The 20,980-nt window shown below is 44.4% G+C and overlaps 1 protein-coding gene across 50 annotated transcripts in view; it reads left to right on the forward strand.

Moving 5' to 3' along the window:
• The window catches only part of ARHGAP17 (Rho GTPase activating protein 17), a 93,976-nt gene that overhangs the window by 59,997 nt on the left and 12,999 nt on the right, over nt 1–20,980 (forward strand). For 27 of the 50 annotated variants that reach the window (XR_014072575.1, XR_014072573.1, XR_014072576.1 and 24 more), the window contains 9 exons: nt 2,497–2,624; nt 3,394–3,505; nt 4,065–4,146; nt 6,626–6,706; nt 8,728–8,841; nt 11,259–11,350; nt 13,607–13,766; nt 15,735–15,968; nt 18,016–18,179. Coding sequence is in view for 26 of the 50 variants with exons in the window: in XM_081554446.1 (XP_081410572.1) it covers nt 2,497–2,624; nt 3,394–3,505; nt 4,065–4,146; nt 6,626–6,706; nt 8,728–8,841; nt 11,259–11,350; nt 13,607–13,766; nt 15,735–15,968; nt 18,016–18,179 (1,167 nt within the window). In the remaining 24 variants the exon portion in view is untranslated. The remainder of the gene's footprint in view (nt 1–2,496; nt 2,625–3,393; nt 3,506–4,064; nt 4,147–6,625; nt 6,707–8,727; nt 8,842–11,258; nt 11,351–13,606; nt 13,767–15,734; nt 15,969–18,015; nt 18,180–20,980) is intronic. The other 23 variants (XR_014072589.1, XR_014072586.1, XR_014072588.1 and 20 more) reach the window with 1 other exon arrangement.

The following is a 20,980-nucleotide window of genomic DNA, read 5'->3' on the forward strand; positions in this document are numbered from 1 at the left end:
GACAGTCCAGGTTTCAAACCTCGGAGCCCTCTTTTCCTTCCTTTCTGAAGCCTCCTCTCCATCCCCACTCCTGCCTTTATCACCTGGTGCAAGAATGTGGACTAAAGTGTCAGTTCCCAGATTCAGGATCCCTGCTTTCTCCTCAGCCCAAGTTCTCCTGGTCTACTTAATTCCTATCCATCTCCTAAGACTTTCACCAAGCTCCCCTCCTTGAGAAGCCTTCTCTGACAACTGAAGCCAACAGTGAACACTTGCGTCTCCCAAATCGCTCTAGCATTTATGGTCTACACCAGAAGTCGCAAACAGCCGTTTCTCATTTAAAAAAAAAAGAAAATTTAAACTAATTGCCATTGTTTAAAAACCCTAACAGTCCTAATCTCTGGCTTCTCTTGGAAGTTCAGAGGGTCTGGTGATGCTGGATCTGCTTTCCCGCATGGTGACATGGGTCCAGCTCCCAGGAGCGGCTGCTGCCTTGGGGCAGACCACGCACACCCTCCCCACCGGATCGAGCTCCTACGGCGCCCGCCCGGCCCCCCACACCCAGTTAATGTTTGCGGCCCTCGTCTACACCATTTTTCTGCAGTGACTTAGCAAACACGTCTCATCTTGTTAATTTCTGTTGTCTGTTTACACGTGTGTCTTGTGTTCTCCTCACACTCTGATTGCTCTTGTCCCGGGGAGTGGGGCTGTGGGAGGAGGTCTCGGTGAACTTTGCAGCCTGCTGCAGGGCCCAGCACTGTAGGTCTGTCACTTGAGGGGTCTGTTGTTTGAGGGGCAGCCCCGGTGGTGAAGTCTGCCTCCGGAGTGGTCTCTAAGCCAACGACTCTCACACCCATCCTCTGCCAACGTTACACCAAGGTGTGGGCGGGACACCCTGTCCAGTGTTGACCTGAAAGTTCCGGCCAGGGTGTGGAGTGTGCCCACCCCTCAGCATCGCAGGGTCAGGCACAGGGAGGTGATGGCAGGAATCATTTGCAAAAGTCCCTGGGTGATTCTGATGTGTCCCCCACCAGGGGAAGGTCAGCTGGCCCTCTTCTGCCTGTGTTGAGAATCATTGCTTTAAATAAAGGGACGAAGTGTTCGAGGTAAGATCTGGCCTTGAGTGGACTGTCCCAGAGCTCTGTCTTCTGAGAAGGGCCAGGCCCCTGGGTGCTGGTTGTGTGCAGAGTTCCATAGACCAGGGCCGGGGCCCTCACTAGAGACGAGGAGCCTCCTGACAGTGGCCACTGCCCTCCGCCCCCTCACTCCTTCCTTTAAGGTCCTAGGGTAGGAGTTTATAGTGGCCCTCTCCAGTCCTGTATGATAATGCTCGGCTAGTGTTTACATTTTTAAGAAATTATTTCCTTTTTCAATGGAAGGAGTCGATTTCTTGTACCCTCCTTGCTCTTTCCACCAAAGAAAAGCAGCCTTTGACCTCTGACTTCCCAGGAGCGCCCAGGTCTCTGGGTTTGTGGGATTTCCCTTTCCTTCCTGCAGTGGGCCCCTCCTGCCATCACATGCAGAGCGGTGTCAGAGCCATGCTGGGGTAACACTGCCCACCTGGCATTCAAGATTCGAATAGCAAAGTGGCCGAAGGACACGCGTCCACATGCCGAGAGGAACCCTTCCTGAACCAAGTGTCCCGGTGGAGTACCTTCCACCAGCCGGTTTGCTCTCTTTGGCTTCTGCATGCATCTCCATCAGTGCTGGGTCTCCATAGGCCCCCAGGCAGGCCGGGTCCCACCACCACTTCCTACTCTCGCTTGTACATCCATGTCGTAAATGCCTGTTGCTGTCTTCCCGCTTTCTTGTACGTCTTTCTGCTAAGCTGCCTCACATCTTTCATGGAACGAAGCAGCACATATGACTGAAAATAATACACAATGTTGCTTTGCTGCTGTCGGCACAGCCTCCAGCCTGAGCTGCCTTGGGGGGCTGCGTTCTCTCCACCCAGAATCCTGGGCAGTTTGGGGGTCTGGCACCAAGAGGTGCTGCAGGTCCTGGGGTAGGAGTTTACGGTGGCCCTCTCCAGTCCTGTTTGATAATACTCGGCTGGTGTTTACATTTTTAAGAAATTACTTCCTTTTTCAATGGAAGGAGTCGACTTCTTGTCCTCCAGATAGAAGGCCAGTGGCTGCTTTGCATGGCTGGATCAATTTCTTTTCGGTGAAAAGTCTGTGCTCAGATAGGCCATTGGTTTTGGCCCAAGGCAGCCCACCCATCTCGGGTGCATGTTGGGCCAGAAGCCCCATTGCAGCTTCCGCTGGGCATCTCACATCGGGTACCACATAGGCATGTCGGGCTCTGTTCCACAGGTCACCTTCCCAGCCTGGCACATACGTTGTGCTCTAGTAAACAGTAAATGACACGAGCAAAGAGGACACGTTTCCCCCTTTCCCAAAGCCTCAGCTACAGGCTGCTAAAAAAGAAAATCCCTTCTGGTAGTCTGGGGGAGGAAGTAACTTGATGACGCCCACGAGGTGGTCGAGTGTCTCACTGGACAGTTTGCTGCTCTAGATAAGTGGGCGGAGAAGCCCGCCTTTGGGACACCTTTGGAAGAACACCTGAAGCGGAGCGGCCGCGAGATCGCGCTGCCCATTGAGGCCTGCGTGATGCTGCTGCTGGAGACGGGCATGAAGGAGGAGGTGAGGGGCCCCACCGTCCCGGGCCGGTCTCCCCAGACCAGGGACTCTTGAACTCTGTTCACTGTGACCACATTTCACACTGAAACCCTGTCCGTGTTACCTTCTGTAGACATGGAATGAAAGAGAGCTGTCACAGAGCAATATTTACCTTGCCTACCTGCAGTACACTCTGCCCTTTTTTTTTTTTTGGTCCCATTTGATTATTTCATTTTACACTGTGGTCATGATTTATGAAAATAAATTTCATGATGTGCTACTGAACCAGAGCTTATGTGAGCTTTAGTTTCTGATAGCAAGATTCTTATTTGTGTAGTACTCTGTAGGTGGGGGAGGGTGGTATTTACATACTTTATTTTATGAAATCCTTACCCCAGGTGGCGCTAGTGGTAAAAAACAAAACAAAACACCCCACCTGCCAATGCAGGAGACATAGTGTTCCATCCCTTGGTCAGGAAGATCCCCTGGAGGAGGGGATGACAACCCACTCCAATATCCTTGCCTGGGAAATTCCATGGACAGAGAACCCTAGCAAGCTAGAGTCCATGGGGTTGCAAAGAGTTGGACATAACTTAGCAACTGAACAACAAAAACAAATAGCCGATTAACAATGTTGTGATAATTTCAGGTGAACAGAGAAGGGACTCAGCCGTACAGATTCATGTATCCATTCTCTCCCAAACTCCCCTCTCATCCGGGCTGCCACATAACATTGAGCAGAGTTCCAGGTGCTATACAGTAGGTGATACTAATGGCTTTTCATTGTCTTTAGGGCCTTTTCCGAATTGGGGCTGGGGCCTCCAAGTTAAAGAAGCTGAAAGCTGCTCTAGACTGTTCTACTTCTCACCTGGATGAGTTCTACTCTGACCCCCACGCTGTAGCAGGTGAGCTCCAGGGAAGCGGGCGCCTCAGGGTGGTGACAGGGCATCAGCTGAACATTCACTGTTAAGTTTAAGTAACAGATAAAACTGAAATGGTCTCCTTAATAGATTTAAGTGACAAAACTGAAATGACAAAGCTCAAAAGTGTGTGTGCTCTCACTTACACGTACATGTCTTTTCTGTTCCTGTTTGGGGGGTTTTGTTTTATTTTCCTGATTATTAAGTAAAGGTGAAAGCAGCTTATGATCCAAATGTTTGGAGGCATGCTTGTATTCTCGTCCCTTCTTTTACCCCCAAATCTCCGTCTGTGTAGAGAAATGATGCCTGTTCAGATGACTTTGAAGCTAATTTTACTTTCTGTTGATCTCTCAATATATTTTACAAGGGACAGAAATTGTCTTATGAATATTTCATTCTCTAATCACTCCTGCCAATTCATGATTTGTTCTATGTATTGTGAATGGTTATAGTTGAGGTCATTTGAATTTGAAAAATAATATATCCTGAGAGTCCCAGCCTTGCCCCTTGTCACACTCAAAAAAGAGGGTGTTACTAATTTCAGGTGCTTTAAAGTCCTATTTACGGGAGCTGCCTGAACCTTTGATGACTTTTAATCTGTATGAAGAATGGACACAAGTTGCAAGGTAAGTGTAAAGAACACCAAGTTGTTTTCTTCTTAACTGATTTACTTTTAACTGAAGGATAATTGCCTTACAATATTGTGTTGGCTTCTGCCATACATCACCATGAATCAGCTGTAGGTATACATGTCCCGTCCCTCTTGACCCTCCCTCCCACCTCCTACCCCACCCCACCCCTCTAGGTTGTCACAGAGCACCGGTTTGAGCTCCCTGAGTCTTACAGCAAATTCCCAGTGGCTATTTTACATATGGTAGTGTATATGTAAAGAACACCGAATTTTAAAAGTTAAAGAAAACAATGTAATACTCTGTCCCGTTTGTAAATCATCTTACTCTTGGGGACCACAAAACAACAGTAAAATAAGGTATTTTGAGCTGTGTGGGAACTCAGCTGTGTAGTAATATAATGTTGACATGATCAGTAGCAATAGTTGATGCTTACTGAGCATTTACTACCTGCTAAGTACTGTACTAATCTTTATGCCCATGAATTCCTGCAGCCGATAATTAATAACATGAAAGGCAGAAATGGTTGTTATCCTCACTGTTCAGATGAGGAAACTGAGGCTTATGGAAAGATTGGTGTCACTTAACTGACAGAGCTTGGAATCCATACCCAGAACTCTGCCTCAAAGCCTGAGTCCCTGTTGTTTATCTCTTTCCCTCCAACCCAGGCTTCTGTTTGTCTGGAAGTAGTTGGTTTTAGGCAAGGCAGAACTAGTAGCAAAAGTTCTAGAGGCTTCTCCCTGGCCGCCTCCTGGTCAACTTGTCCCTCCCAATTGGCTTGCTCCCTCTCAGAATGCCTAATTCCTCACCTCTAAGGGAAGGGGAATATACCTCCCCTCCCCCATCGTCAAATGCTCACCTATTCCCATCAAACGAGCCATGATTAGAAATAAGCCATGTGTTCTGATGAGTCATTCGTCATTACTTGAGCCAGGCATTTGGGCTTTTTTTTTTTTTTAAGGTGTCTGACTTTTTTTTTCCTTTAATATTTAGTTATTTTTGGTTGCATCAGGTCTTAGTTGCAGCATGTCAGGTCTTAGTGCCCCGACCAGGCATCAAACCCATATCCCCTGCTTTGGAAGGCAAATTATCAACCACTGGACCACCAGGGAGCTGAGCTTTATCCCTGGTGGATAGTGAGGATTTTAAAGTAAGAGTGACCTCTTAGTCCAGGTGTCCTTGGAACCAGCATGGGGCACTGCCTGCTCTGAGCACCCACATTTGTGGGGCTGGAGGAACCCACCGAGCGGTGTCAGGTCAGGGGTTCTGGAGTCTGTTTTGGGTGGGCTCCTTCCCTCCTCCTAGGCCTTGCCTTTTCTCTGTTCTGGGATTCCCAGACTCATCCCTGTGAGGAAATAAGCGGTAAAAGAAAGAATCTGTCTACTGGTGTGTTGACTCTATACTTGAGAAATGTCATCCCCTCCCAGTGACACGTCCACTGGCGTCTAGAGTGTCATTGTGTTTAACCCCTACCCACAGCTCTCCAGGCCGGTTCAGCTGTGGAGGAGGTTTTAAGTCTGAAGGTGTGTTGTGTGGGCAACTTCTAACGCCCTCTTCTGCTGGCGGGCAGAGTTGACTCTTGCCCTGCGGGCTCTGATGTGACCCTTTTTGGGTCTGTGAAAGCTCGCACATTGAAACTCTACAGCAGAGCAGTTCCTATAATTGCTTCAAAACAGAAAGGGCTTCTTGGCCCGGAGCCTTTGAGCAGTATTGAGTGGAGGGAGAGCCCCGGGGATCTGGGTGCTAGAAGCTTGATCCGTTCATCTGTGGCTGGGCCACCCTTGGGACAAGAGACCTGAGCCCCGGACGCTGTACATGAATATACACACTGTCTAGACAGAATTTTCAGAATGCCTCCTGTGTGCCAAGCATTGGTCTAGGTGGTTTCTCATTGTTCTGTCTCTGAAAACTCACAGTCACTTGGCAAAATTAACATTCTTATCCCCAGTTTGGCATTTCAGGAGGTTGAGTCTTAATGAGGTTGACTAACTGCTCAGCGTATGTTAGTTAGTATTTGACTCCACATTTGCTTCTTTCCAAAATCTGCTTTCTTTTTCAACTAAAATTTTTTTAATTTAATTTTTTATATTTTGGCTACACCACATAGCATGTTGGATCCTAGTTCCCCAACCAAGAATCGAACTTGTGCGCCCCCCCCCGCCCCCCGCCTTCCCCAAACAAACACATACATTGGAAGCTTGGAATCTTAACCACTGGACCAGCAGGGAAGCTCCTTTAATTTTTTAAAAAAATTTGGCTGTGCCACAGGGCTTGCAGTTTCTCAGTTCCCTGACCAGGGATTGAACCTGGGCCATGGCAGTGAAAAGTGCCGAATCCTAACCACTAAAAAGTGTTGTGCTGTTTTCCACCTGCGCTTTCTCTGTCAGTGGGGGTATCGTTGCTAATATAGCAGATGAACTCAGGTATTTCTAAAATGAGTATTAATAAGCGGTTATAAATAATTTTTTTTTCTCAGTGTACAGGATCAAGACAAAAAACTTCAGGATTTATGGAGAACGTGTCAGAAGTTGCCACCACATAATTTTGTTAACTTTAGGTATGTATGATTGGCATTCTGCAAATTAAGCCACCAAGCTGCAGTGAAGAAAGGTTTAATCTGCAGCAGAGAGGCCATTGTATTCAGTCATGTTTGGCACATCAAAAAAATGCTCTGGAGGGTGACTCGGGGTTGCTGGGAGTTGGGCTTGATGTATATTACTGTGATGCGTCTGGAGCATGGATATCATGTCTGCCATCGATAGGTACATCTCCTGACCATTTCATCACTGCAACTGTTAGGAAAAAATTCTTATGAAAAGTTTGGTTGACAGTATGTTGGATTTGGAGTCCAAATGGTCCAATATCTAAAAGGCAAAAATTCAACAATAGTTGTCCTTTCTGTAATGTCTTTCACATATGCTACATAATTTATGTTAAGCAGAGTACAAATCATCCTGCTAAATAAAACTTCAAGAAATGGAGATTATGTATTAGTTTGTGGAATGGCTGTGTTTGTATGAAAATTTGCCATGGAATAAATTACTAGTATTTAACTTCAGTTTTTTCTTTGACTTAAAATGTAACTTTGAAGAAGCACAGAGAGAAGGGTAAAAAAGGTAGCCCGAGGTAATAAAGTCATTTAAAACCAAAGAAAATTTTGTAAGAAGATATGATCTGAAATGACAGATACTTGACTAGTGAAATTTCTGGTATGTTGCCTGACCTTGAATTTCAGTCTTAGATCCTATCACTAAGCTAAAGCTAAGTATTCTAATATTTAGCTAATATTTTAAAATATAAATATTTTAACATCTTAGCTACCAACCTCACCTTATGAATGTGTTAAATTTATAATCCTTTATTGGATTCATTTAACAAACCCAGCTTATAATTGCAGCTACTCTTTGTTCAGTGTCTTATGGTGGAAACTAAATTACAGTTCTTGGTACTTTGGGATTTGAGCTTTTATTTCGTTTAACTTACTCATTATAATTTTTACTAATTGTTTTTTGACTAAGGAGGACATTTCCATGGTTCAAAATTCAAAGATGTACAGTGGAAAAATTACTTGCCTCTTCTTGTCTCTGAGCCCCCTACTTTCTCTCCTGAGAAACAACCTGTGTTTCCAGTTTCTTGTATATCGTCTCTGCAAGAGTTGATAGATATAGAATCAAATATATATACATATATATATATGTATGTCTACATACATATCTACAAACATTCCTCTCACACCTTTCACTTTTTTTTTAAACCAAATGGCAATGTATATTATGTGCATCATTCTCCTCCTTGCCTTCTTTGCTATAATACACATCCTGGAGGTTTGTCCATATCAGTGTGTAATAAATTTTTATGGCCACAGAGTACTCTACTGTATGGATATGCTGTGATTTATTTAATCAGCCCCCTCTTGGTAAATAGTTGGGTTGTTCTTAATTTTTTGCTTTCACAGTGCTATTCTTGTACCTGAGAGTATATGATAAATTGGATATTTTCATAATTAGAGCCTAAAGCATTCTCATATACAGTTTCTTTTAAGCAATAAACCTATACTTCTATTTTTTAGATCATGTTTATAAAAAAGAAACTATGTTCATATTAAGAATATATTGACCCCACTGTTAATCATACTGTAATCTATTTCAGGGTAGAGAGATGGGGCATAAAGGAAAAACAGATTAGAGATATATAGCACATAGAGATTGAATCACTGAGGTTTGCATTTGAGCTGTTTTCCCATTCCAAGCTCTGAACTACTGGTTCCCTGGAACAAAGAACAAGTACTTATGGAGAAGGAAATGGCAACCCACTCCAGTATTCTTGTCTAGAGAATTCCATGGACAGAGGAGCTTGGTGGGCTAATCCATGGGGTCACAAAGAGTGGGACAATAAAGGTTACTTCAATAACCAAAAAAAAACAAAGAACACACACTCAACCCAAGGCAGCTTCGGGTTAAGTCACACCCTTGCAGTTAGTGTCTGTGCAATCTGGGGCTGAGCACCCTCTGGGCAGGAAGGGACTGCTCCTCCAGGTATTTCAGAGTAGATGCTTGTCTCCTTCCTTTTGTTCCATAGGTATTTAATCAAGTTCCTTGCGAAGCTTGCTCAGACCAGCGACATTAATAAAATGACCCCCAGCAACATTGCAATCGTGTTAGGCCCTAACTTGTTATGGGCCAAAAATGAAGGGTGAGTAACCGTTCCCCGTATCCTATTATGTAAGTTCTGCTTTCCACCTGATGGGAAGGATAGACATGAAACTCGCTTCTAAAGACGATCTTTCCCTTATAGCTGACTTTCTCAGACCTGACTGTGCGCTGGGTCCTGTCCCACACGCTGGTCACACAGAGGTGTAAGAGACTGTCCCCGTCCTCCAAGGACCCCAGTCCTGGGCAGCCAGGCAAGTGACCAGCGATTGTGCAGTGATAAGCTCCACACACACGTCTGTGTGTCATAGACATTATGAAGGAGGAACACAGCTCAGGCTGAGACGTTCAGGAGGGGACAGCACTTGACTGTTGATGGATGAGGGGTTTCCCACGGGTAGGACCTGAATGAGCCGTGGCGCAGAGGGCACGAAAAGGCCCTGGTCTCTGTGTTTGGAGGTGGGGGTGGGGTGTCACGTGGTTTCATGTAACTTGAGCACAGGGGTCATGAGGCTATGGCTGAAATTTATGGAGCCACTTTATGAAGGGCCTCATGCGTCTTGCTGAGATGTTAGGAACTTATTTTATGGGTCATGCTGGGAAGAGGACATCAAGATTTCTCATCAGAAGAATGACTTGAGCAAATTGCATTTAGAAAGATAACTTGTTGGCTCTGAGAATTGTAGATTGACTGGAGGAGAGGTATCTAAGAGGTCAACTAGAAAGCGTCTGAGAAAACACTCATGTTGACGTGTGCCACATAGCCTTTTGAAGTCGGTGATCTGTCCTCATTTTTACAGATGAGGATGCTGAGGCTTAGAGAGGACAAATAATTTGCTTATTGCACAGCAGGGAAGCGGTGGGGCCCACAGGATCTGTCCTTAGCTTTCACTACTCTTCCTGCCTCCCCTCACTGCTCTTCAGCTTTGTAAAATCATGAATGGTTCAAGTTACCCTTCAAAAAATATAAGGACTTTCTGAATGAAAATTTTTCTATCTTTAATTCATCCATTTCCTTATGTTATGCCCACTCTTGTTTTGGAAAGTATTTATAAAATTATTTACAAAGATCCAACATCATAAAGCAAAAGATAAGTGAATATAAAAGCTAACTACATAGTGCATCGTATCCTATAGCAAATAAATTCCAAGGTAGACCAAAGAGGTAAACATAAAGAGTGATGTTGTAAACATAGCAAGTTAAAAAAAAAAATTAAATAAACATAAATGCATCAGGTAAATATTTATTAGCTTTGAGTATATAATGTAAGAGGATTTTATAAGCATAAAAGCAGTTTAGGAAACAAATGGATAAGTCAAAAATCTCCTTAAATAAATAGCAATTTACAAATGGGGAAGGAGTTCCTCTAAAAATAACCGGATATATAAAAAGGTCTTGAAATCAATAGGTAAACAATACCTCCTCAAAAAGAAAAATTGGCCAAGAATACCAGTGAACCATTCCTCCCCAGTGATAAGGTTCTAAGGCAGGAGAATCAGAATTCAGGTGGGTGGAAGAGAAGTATGAACGGGAGGGGAGGGTGATTTTCAGGCAGAACTTGGATTCAGATTCCAACTAATCTGGAATTTGAAAGGAGCTAGAACTTTCACGTGGTAGGAAATCAGAGCAAAAATATTCTTCCCAGTGGAAAGACAGATCCAAGTGATAAAAGGAGGGAGGAAGTAGGTTTGGGGCAGTCGGATGTGGGATCCAGTCTGTCCGAGATCCAGTGTCCTTGTTTATATGAAAAACCTCAGAACAGTCCTGACACTGTAAAAATTAAGTGCAGTGAAGAATCTAAGGCTCTAAACATGGTTGCTGCTCAGTAAATGTCAGGCCCTTGCAGCCCATCTACTGTCCTGTGTTCTGACTTTGGACTGGAGGTGAGCTCCTTAACAGCAGGAACAACAATTCTTCTTTATTTTCTTTCTTACGAGCCCTGGCATTCAGACACTGTCAACTTCTGAACACGCACCTTGGGACCAGTCCACATCCGTATGTGACAACCTTAGTTAATATGTGTAAACACAGAGCCCAGGTCTTCTTTGTGATAAGAGACACCCCGAAACACCACATATGCTTGGCTGCATCATAGCCATGATCACCATGGTATATGTGATCCGGGGTCTTAGACAGTGTGACGCCCACAGGCAGGAGTATGGAGTGGGAAAATGCAGCCCTGTCCCCTAACAACTGAAAACCAGCATGCTGAGACATCACTGGTCACTGACTTACATCGTACTTTTTAGCACAGACTAAGGAGTGACAGCTGAGGTAGGGTAATTTTTCTTCCCGGATGGTCACTGCCACACTCCTAGGCCAGGGCCTGGTGGATCTCATTTTTGCCTTTGTACTTAAATGTTTTATCCTTTCGATATAATTGAATTGCCCTGACTCAACCTGCAGAAATTAGAGACTGCCCTGGGGAGGTGGTTTAACTTTGCCCACTTCCTTTGCAGAACGCTTGCTGAGATGGCAGCTGCCACATCTGTCCACGTGGTTGCGGTCATCGAACCCATCATCCAGCATGCCAACTGGTTCTTCCCCGAAGGTGACTGCCGCTCCCATTTCATTGACACACTAATACACAACAGTAGTATAACAGTTTTTCTTTGTTGTTTATCTTTGAAGTTTTCATTGTGGTAAAATACACATAACATGAAATTGCCGTTTTAAGTGTACAATTCAGAGGGATTAACTGCATTCCCAGTGTTGTGCAACCATCATCATCTATGTCCAAAGCTTCTTCGTCATTCCAAACTGAAACTCTCAGCCCAATGAACGATAACTATACATTATCTCTGTCTCTCAGTCTCTGGTAACTATTAATACTGTCCTACTTTCTGTCTCTGGGAGTTGGTGATGGACAGGGAAGCCTGGTGTGCTACAGTCCATGGGGTTGCAAAGAGTCAAACACAACTTAGCAACTGAACTGAACTGAATTTTCTGTCTCTATGAATTTGCCTGTTTTATGCGTGTCCTATAAGTAGAATCATAGAATGTTTAACCCTTTGTGTCGGGCCTATTTCATTTAGCATAACAATTTCAAGGGTCATTCATCCATGTTGTAGCATGTGTCAGAATTTCATCCTGTTTTAAAAATCTGAATAAAAAAATAAAAATAAAAAAAATAAAAATCTGAATAATATTCCTTGTATGTATACACAGCATTTTGTTTATCTGTTAGCCGATTGACGGGCATTTAGGTGGTTTGCACCTTTTTGACTATTGGTAATTGGCCGCTCTAAACATCGGTATACAAGTATCTGTTTAATTCCCAGACTTCAGTTATTTTGGGTACATATCCAGGAGTGGAATTGCTGAGCTCTATGAGCATTCTATGTATAAACAATCTTTTTAAGGAAGCAAATGCATAAGTAATCCCGTCACATTGCCTTTACTTTCTCACGCTTCTTTTTAGACCCTTGGCATTCCTGTTTTCACACAATAGTAACCTCACTGTTGGGTATTTCACTTTGTGTCACGGCGCATGGAGTTGTCTGTTCAGCCAGTGTATTCTGAGTACTCATAGGTGCATGTGCTTGCTGGTAAGATGCGCTGTCTTCCCTGGAGAAGGAGACCTGATCATCAGAGAAACTGTAACACATGACACATTAGAAGGAAGGCGCAGGGAGCATTTGACAAACTCAGGTGTCGGGCGCAAAGGGCCAGGGATGGCTGTATAGCAGAGGCGACACCGACGTGCAGGGATCCTCGGGTGCAGGGCCCCCTTTCGGGTACTGGTTGGGAGTCTGGCCCTCCCGGCCCAGCTTTGCCCGGAGCAGCCCAGCTGTCACCCTCTGGAGTGTAAGCTCCCTGAAGCCCGGGCAAGTGCCTCTCTTCTCCTCTGTCTTTTTCTTCATGGTCATCTTTCTTCTCATCTGTCTCTTCCTGAGTTCCCGCCTTACACCCCACTCATGTAAGGATGCATAGTGAACACGTGATAGATAGGTGATAACTGGCATTCTGCCCAGGGTTTCCTTTTTTTTGGAAGAGATCAGTGTTTATTGAGGTGTAGTTTGCGTAAATTAACAACTGACTGTACAATGGAATGATTTTTAACAAATATATCCAGTGCGTAACTGCCACAACAATTATATAGACTATTTCCATCATCCCAGAGAGTTCTTTCATGACCCTTTTGAGTCATTCCTATCATTCAGACTGTGGCCATCACTCATCTGCTTTCTGTGTCTATAGTCTGCCTTTTAAAAATTTTTATATAAATAAGAGTATGGAGTGTAGTCTATTGTATCTGGCTTCTTTCATTTAGCATCATGCTTTTCAATAAGTTCAGTCTCTCAGTCATGTCGAACTCTTTGCGACCCCATGGACTGCAGCACCCCAGGCTTCCCTGATCATGCTTTTGAGAGCCAAGATTTCTTTCGAGAAAACAAGTCTTCAGAACCTGCTATAGACAGTATGAAGTTGATACCACCCTTTTTATCTATTTAATATCAAGCTGTAGATATCTTAGTTTTTTCTGCTTCCAATAAGTAGTCACCCATGCTCAGAGTCCTTCCATATTCCGTGATTTTTTTTTTTTTTTAAGAAAAGAGAAAGCAGGGGAGTTGTGTAACTTGGATTCTGAATCACACCCCTCCCCTAGCTCTAGTTTTCTTACCTTACCCCCGACCCTGGTCTGGTAAACTGTCCTTAGGAAGATGAGGTGCCTGGGGCTTCCACCTATGAAACAGTGAGGGCTCGTGGATGAAAGAATGAGTCTCCTGTCCCAGTGGGGTGTTCTCCAGCTCTCTTGACCCCTGTGCGCTGTGTCTCATATACATGTTTCTTTTTCTTCCGGCAGAGGTGGAATTTAACGTGTCAGAAGCGTTCGTACCTCTCACCACCCCAAATTCCAATCACTCATCCCACACTGGAAATGACCCTGCCGACTCGGGGACCCTGGAGAGGAAGCGGCCTGCCAGCATGGCGGTGATGGAGGGGGACCTGGTGAAGAAGGAGAGGTGCGTTCAGAGCTGTGGATTTTCACAGTGGTGAGAGATGGCACAGGAAAGAGTCAGTGGACCCGTGGTCCCTGGTCCTGCCTCAGTGGACCTGTCATTCGGGAGCGACTCAGTCTGCACCCAGGCCTGTTAGGGTCCAGATAGTTTCAGGAATGTGGCTCTAGTTCATTGCAAACATTAATCTGCCCCCAAAGTAGGTGTGTAGCCATCAGTTAACACTCGTGGCTGACGCATTCCAGCTTTGCTTGGTGGTCTGTGATGAGCCCTACACAGTAGCATCACACACATGTTACGAATTCACCTAAATGTACTTGATTGGAGAAAAAGAAAAAAAAGAGTTAAATATTGAGGGTGTCTGTCCAGGAGTGAATGTGAGAACAACCCACCTCTCACGGTGATCTGTGTGAGTTGGTGTCTAAAGACACACGTTTTTAGTATAACTTGGTTCCTCATTGGACGCCAACCATAGAAACCTCAGTTTTTGCCAGTTCTGGAAGAAAAAAAACTGTGTCGGACTTAGTAAGAGACAGTACTAGTCTCTATACTAGGCTCCTTGGGTGATCTGTGGGATTTTCAAAGGTTATTAAGGCTATTTGTGATTTCTGCCTTCAGATGCCAATCTATCCAACATGTATGCTGAAATGCTACTGTGTTTACCAGTAACGCTGAGTTAGGAGTCACGTGCTTTTCTCATGTACATGCAACAATCTTACTGGAAATAGTTTTCCATTAAAACTAAACAAGAAGCTCTTATTCTAACTGCCCGCTCTTAAAGTGAGGTCTGTCTTTTTGTTTTGCCTTTTTGTTGTCTGTTTTTAAAACCCATGGCAAAGGAAAAGGCTTTACTTTTCTGTTCTGTCACTCTGGAGGCCACATTTACTATATGCAGAAGCTTCACTCCTCTAAACCCACATTCACACACACAGAAGAGCTTCCTGGTGACAAACCGTCCTTCACAGAATTAGCCTTTGTGTATTTGAAGTTACAGAAAGCAGTGTTAAGGTCTAGTTAGCACATGATAAAGAGCTCCCAGCCATCTTCCTGGATGGATTCTCCCCACCAACTGACCCAGTAACCACAAGCTCAGGCAGCCATATACCTTTTTAATTTTTTGAACTGGCCAAAAAGGTTAAAGTTCATACACCAGTGGCTTCAGTAAGAAGTGAATCTTCCTTCTGACTATCCTCCAACCACCATCTCCTTTCCCAAAGCAACTATTTTTCCAGTCCTACACGTCCTTTCAGATATATTCTTTGCATATTTACCATCATTTCTGGGCTTCCCTGGTGGCTCAGTGATAAAGAATCTGCCTGCCAATGCAAGAGACGCAGGAGATGTGGGTTTGATCCCCGGGTCAGAAAGATCCCTTGGAGTGGGAAATGGCAACCCACTCCAGTATTCTTGCCTGGAGAATCCCATGGACAGAGGAACCTGGTGGGCTACAGTCCATGGGGTTGCAAAAGAGTCGGACATGACTTAGCAACTAAACAACAAACAATGCGTCCTTTCGGATATATTTTTTGCACATGCATAGACCAAAGTTTCTACATCTCAGCTTAAGAGTAAGGCTGTCTTGCTTTGTTGCTGGTGGCACGTCTGCACTCAGCTTCCACCTTGATGCCCAAACACACAGATTCCAGGCGATGGCCTTGTGGAAATAAACTAGGGACATAAACATGCTGACATGATGTCACTCACTCAGGATGAGGCCTGCATGTTTGCTTTCAACTGCTCACACCCACTTTGAGAAAGGACGTTGGTCAGTACCAGGTCCAGATTTAAAGCCCTGTTACTCCGTGTCTGGGTAACAGGAGTGACCATTCGCCTGGTCCTTGCCGCTTCATTGCATGCTGGGCAACTTGGGTGGCTGTCTCCGCGTGCGGAGTTTACCACGTGGGGACCGACGGGCTTCTGTGTCAGCCGTCGGCTCGCACGGTGTGTTGTTCACTGTTTCTTCTCTCTGTGTAGCTTTGGTGTGAAGCTTATGGACTTCCAGGCCCACCGGCGGGGTGGCACCCTAAATAGAAAGCACGTATCCCCTGCTTTCCAGCCGCCACTCCCGCCTACAGATGGCAGCACCTTGGCTCCGGCGGGCCCAGAGCCCCCTCCCCAGAGCTCTAGGGCCGAGACCAGCACAGGGGGTGGGACTGGCCCCTCCCCTGCGGGCATTCTGGAGCAGGGGCCCAGCCCGGGCGACAGCAGGTAAGGAGGCCAGCTTCTGCTGGCAGTGGGTGCCAGACACCCCAGCCTTCTTGCAGGTGCTGGCCTGTGGGCATGGCCTCCATGCCCCAAGGATCACTTGGCACGGCATGAACCATCTTTGCCTTCACTCCTCCTCTTGGCAAAGGATGGGAAAAAAGACTGCAAATTGCTTGCTTCCTTTCCTGTTTTCAAAAGAAAGCAACATTTGTTTGCATTCTTTACCACACTGCTTTAGGGTTGGGAAGCTAGCAGCCAATAGGTGTCTCACAGTCATAAGCCTCTTACCTGTTTGATGTATACTTGTTGTCACTTAGCATTTGCTTGTTGTCATCCAGAATGCTAACTAGTAACTGTTGGAATGTAACAAGTTAGTAAGATAATTATATTCCTCGCATTCCTTCACTCATCCATTCATCCATCTATTCATTCATCCATCCACCATCCATTCATCCATCCATCCATCCATCCAGTCAGATTTACTGAATAACTGAGTACTGAATAATATGTTCTGGCCACTATACTGAGCATCCCCCAGCCCCCTGACTTTAAGTCTTGTAGAGGAGGTGATACATGAGTACAAAGTAGAATATGTGATGGTAGATTTTCTTAAAAGGCTCTTTTGTTACTTCACCTTTTGATTAGCCACCTGGTGTGGACTATGAATTTATAGCAACTTTAAAGAAAAATGCCTTTGACCTGGAGACCTTTATTGAATTGGCGTGAATTCAGTTCTCCGCTCTGACCTGGGCAGATGACCACAAGAGGCCACTTGAGGTGGTATGTTGGGTGGTTCAGAGCTGGCAGCTGCTATAAAAGATGAGCCCCTCTTGTACATGCTAACATTTTTATTGTATTTGTTCTACCTTGGCCACCTATAAAGCACTGAACAGTCACATATCAAGTAAAATAAAAGATAAAACAAAGATGGCCTGTGAATCATGCACTTTTTCCTGCCCAGAGGTGACTTTGCCTTGGGGGTGCTCCCTCAGGTCTTCTTTGGCGGGCAGAGACTGCTTGTCATGTGCAAAGTGTAATGAGATGAGAATCTCATTAAATTCTCATAGCTGAACTCCGAGGACTTTGTGCATTCCTAAATTCCTTTCTACCAGCATAATTGAAGGAAATATACTTTCTGGTTAAAAATAACTAAGGCTTCAAACTCCCTGGTGCTTCAAACACATATTGTAAGCTCCACCTTGGCCTGTCCATAACTGCTGCCACACAGGTATTCATTTGGGCCTAAATCTTTTTCTTGGATAAAAAAGTCTTAGCAGACTCACACATTTTTCATTTACCTGCAGCATTCAATTTGTTTTAATCAGGCAAAATATTTTATTTAAGACAGAAGTTAGTCGTCACTGCAGAAGGACAAATAGGATCTTTGTCATCAATGTGCTCTTTGTTTTTTATGCTCTGTAGATATTTGGGGGTACATATCGTCAATGGCATTTACCTTGACAAACTGTAGCTGTAAAGTTCAGTATACAAAGTTCTGAGCCAGGGATTAGTGGACCCTCAGGTCTGATCTCTACACCACTATTAACCCACCCTGGCCCTTGAGCAATCATTTAGCCTCTCAGAGTTTCTCTTTCCTTCAGGCCAAATTATTGATAATAATTGAGCACTTGATCATTTAGAGTAGCATTAGTGTTTTGCTACTGCATTTGCTTAGTTTTGTCCAATGCTGATGTCAAAATGGCATTATTTTGAAGTCCAAAAACCCTTTCATGTCTCTTAATGTTGCCCAATTTAAGTACAAGCTCATTAGAACTTGAAATTTCTTATCAATTGCTGCAAAATGGCCTCTCGTGATTTTTAAGTGACAGAGTAGTTGGAAGACCATCTGGTGCCATGAATCTCAAAATCTGTGGTCTTGCCTGGCACCAAATAAATACCAGCTTCAGAGACCCAGAATGAGCTATTTAAAACTTCAGATCACCTCCTTGCCTGCTATGGGGAAGACTAGTGGGAATCCCATACTTTACAGCATGTTTAGCTTTTATAGCTGGGAATGCCTGGCATCTAACGTGGCTTCTGCTCCCTGTAGTCCTCCAAAGCCCAAGGACTCTGCGGCTGCCCCTGCACCCGGGAGGAACAGCAGTCAGGCGGCCTCCGGCCCAAGCCAGGCCCAGGCGGCTGCCGGCTCCCATCAGCTCTCTGTGGGCCCCGCACACAATTCCGCTGGCCCGAGCCCTCACACTGTGCGCCGAGGTAAGTTCCCGCCACCTTCACTCGTGCCCTTGGGGAGTGACACGCACACCTCCCTGGGTCAGCGTAGCGGTCAGGCTGAGAAGCTCTCCAGCTGATGGTTCCACGTCTGTTGTACAGTGGCAAGCAGACAAACCAGTCATTAAGAAAAAGAATCCTTTTTCCACTGAAAAACCAGGAGCAGGAAAGCAGACCTTTCAGAATATGTTTGAGCTACCAAGCCTAAGAGACAGTCCTTTCTCCAGAAATGCCCCCCGTTTTCCAGGAACCTGGTGTTCCAAGCCCTCGCTCTGTTTTTGGAACCACAGCCTCTGTCCCAGCCGGGCTTCCTGGGTCTGGGAGCCCCCAGGCTCTCTGGATTGGGCTCCAGGCCTCTGGGTCCCCATTCATGTATAATCTGACCTACTCCCACCTGTGCCGCTGTGGTCCTAACCCCCGCAGGCAGGGACATGGGCTTTTTTTTTTTTTTAATGAAAAATTCTTTAAATTCTATAGTGCTTTACAGTTTTTCAAAAGGTTTGCACATGTGACTTCATATCCCATAATAACGCCCCCTTTTTTTCCGTACCTCTATCTTGCCCCTCCCCGCATCCCTCTCCCCACTGGCAACCACTAGTTTGTTCTCTGTATCTTTGAGTCTGCTTCTTTTTTGTTTTATTCACCAGTTCATTGTATCTTAGATTCCATGCAGAAGAGATACCATACAGGATTTGTCTCTCTGTCTGACTTACTTCGCTCAGCATAATGCCCGTCAGGAGGGGGATGGCTTTACACCACAAAGCTGAGTGCATCCTCCTGGCTAGAACTCTCCATACCTTCCCTGCAGACCTCCCACCAGGCACCCTGCATGGCCTGGCCACGTGGGCCCCTCTGAGCCCAGCTCTTCCCCTGCCCCTTCACTGACTTCAGCCTCACTGGTCCACTCTCTGTTCCTCAGATGCACTAAACTTATTCCCTCTTTAGAGCTTCTGCACATGTTTTCTCTTCCAGAACATTCTGTCCCACATCTTCACATGGTTCCTTCTTTTTTATTTTATTGGGATAAGAGCACATGAGATCTACCCTCTTAAATATTTGTGTACAGTAGACAGTACTGCACTCTTCAGTGCATAATACAATCGTGTACTGTAGGCACAGTGATACACAGGAGATCTCCAGAAGCTTCCTAACATGATTGATACCTTATGCCTGTTGCATACCAGCTCTCCATCACTCCCCATCTTTACTCCGGCTCCCAGCCCCTGGCAACTCCCATTCCTCTCCTGGTTCCAAGAGTTTGACTATTCTTGATACCTCATGTAAGTAGAATCAGTTAAAATCTGTCCTTCTATGACCGTCTTGTTTCACTTAGCATCGTGTCTTTAAGGTTCATCTGTTTTGTTATATATGACAGAATGTCCTACTTTTTGAGGCTAAATAATATTCCATTTTATGTATATACCACCTTTTTTAAAATCCAGTCATCCCTTCTCAGTGTAGTAGGAAAAAAATTTGGAAGTAATTTTTGATGCAAATAAAGTATAGACGATCCATATCCAATATACTGAATACTAAATTTAAAAAATCAGGAGGCACTTAAAAGGCTGATATCCTATTCATCATAAAATTGAAATAAAAGTTAATTGTACTAAGAAATACCTTTTCACCGCCTCAGTAAAAATGACCATTTTTCTTTAAAGAAAAAAAAATCCAGTTATCCATCAATGGGCAATAGATTGTTTCCACATCTTGGCTATTGTGACTTATGCTTCAGTGAACATAGATGTGCAAACAATCTCTTCAAAATCCTGATTTCAGTTATTTTGGATAAATACTCAGAAGTGAGATTCTTGAGTCAATATGGTAGTTTTATTTTTAATTTTTTTAGGAGACTCCATTCTGTTTTCCATAATGGCTGTACCTATCTACGTTCCCACCAATAATATATAAGAGTTCCAGTTTTTCCATATTCTCACCAACGCTTGCTGTCTTTTGTTTTTTGATATTAGCCATTCTAACAGGTGTGAAGTAATATGTCGTTTTGGTTTTGATTTGCATTTTCCTGATTGTTACAATGTTGAGCACATTTCATATGCCTGTTGGCCATTTTTATGTCACTTTTAGAGAAATGTCTATTCAAGTCTTGAGTCTATTTTAAAGTCAGGTTATTACTTATTTTGCTATTGAGTTGTAGGAGTTCTTTATATATTTGGGGGATTAACACCCTTTCAGATACATGATTTTGAAATTTTTCTCCCATTCTGTAGGTCGCCTTTTCATTCTGTCAACCGTTTCTTTTGTTGCTTTACCAAAGCTTAGTAGTTTGATATAACCACACACATCTATTTTTGCTTTTATTGTCTATGCATTTGATGTCATATCCATGAAACTACTGCCAACACCAATGCTATGAAGCTTTCCCCTTGTATTTTCTTCAAAGAGTTTTACAGTTTCAGGTCTTACATTTAAGTCTTCGATGCATTTTGAGTTGACCCCTGTTTCGTATAAGATAAGGGTGCAATTTCATTCTTTCACATGTGAGTATCCAGTTTTGCCAGCATCGTCTATTGAAAAAAACTATCCTTTTTCCATTGTGTATTCTTGGTACCCTGTTGAAGATCAGTTGACAGTACAGACACGGATTTATTTCTGTGCTCTCGGTTCCCTCCATCATTCAGGTCCCAGCTCAACGACGTCCCCAGTGAACCTTCCCTGACCACCCAGCCTGAACTGAGGACCACCCGCCAACCCCCACCACTCACACAAGTCATTCTCTTATCACATTACTCTATTTCTTTCAGAGCCTTTTTCTCCATCTGAAATTT

Source organism: Giraffa tippelskirchi, chromosome 13, assembly GCF_054371585.1.
Source record: "Giraffa tippelskirchi isolate mGirTip1 chromosome 13, T2T-mGirTip1v1.2.pri, whole genome shotgun sequence".
Classification (NCBI taxonomy): domain Eukaryota; kingdom Metazoa; phylum Chordata; class Mammalia; order Artiodactyla; family Giraffidae; genus Giraffa; species Giraffa tippelskirchi.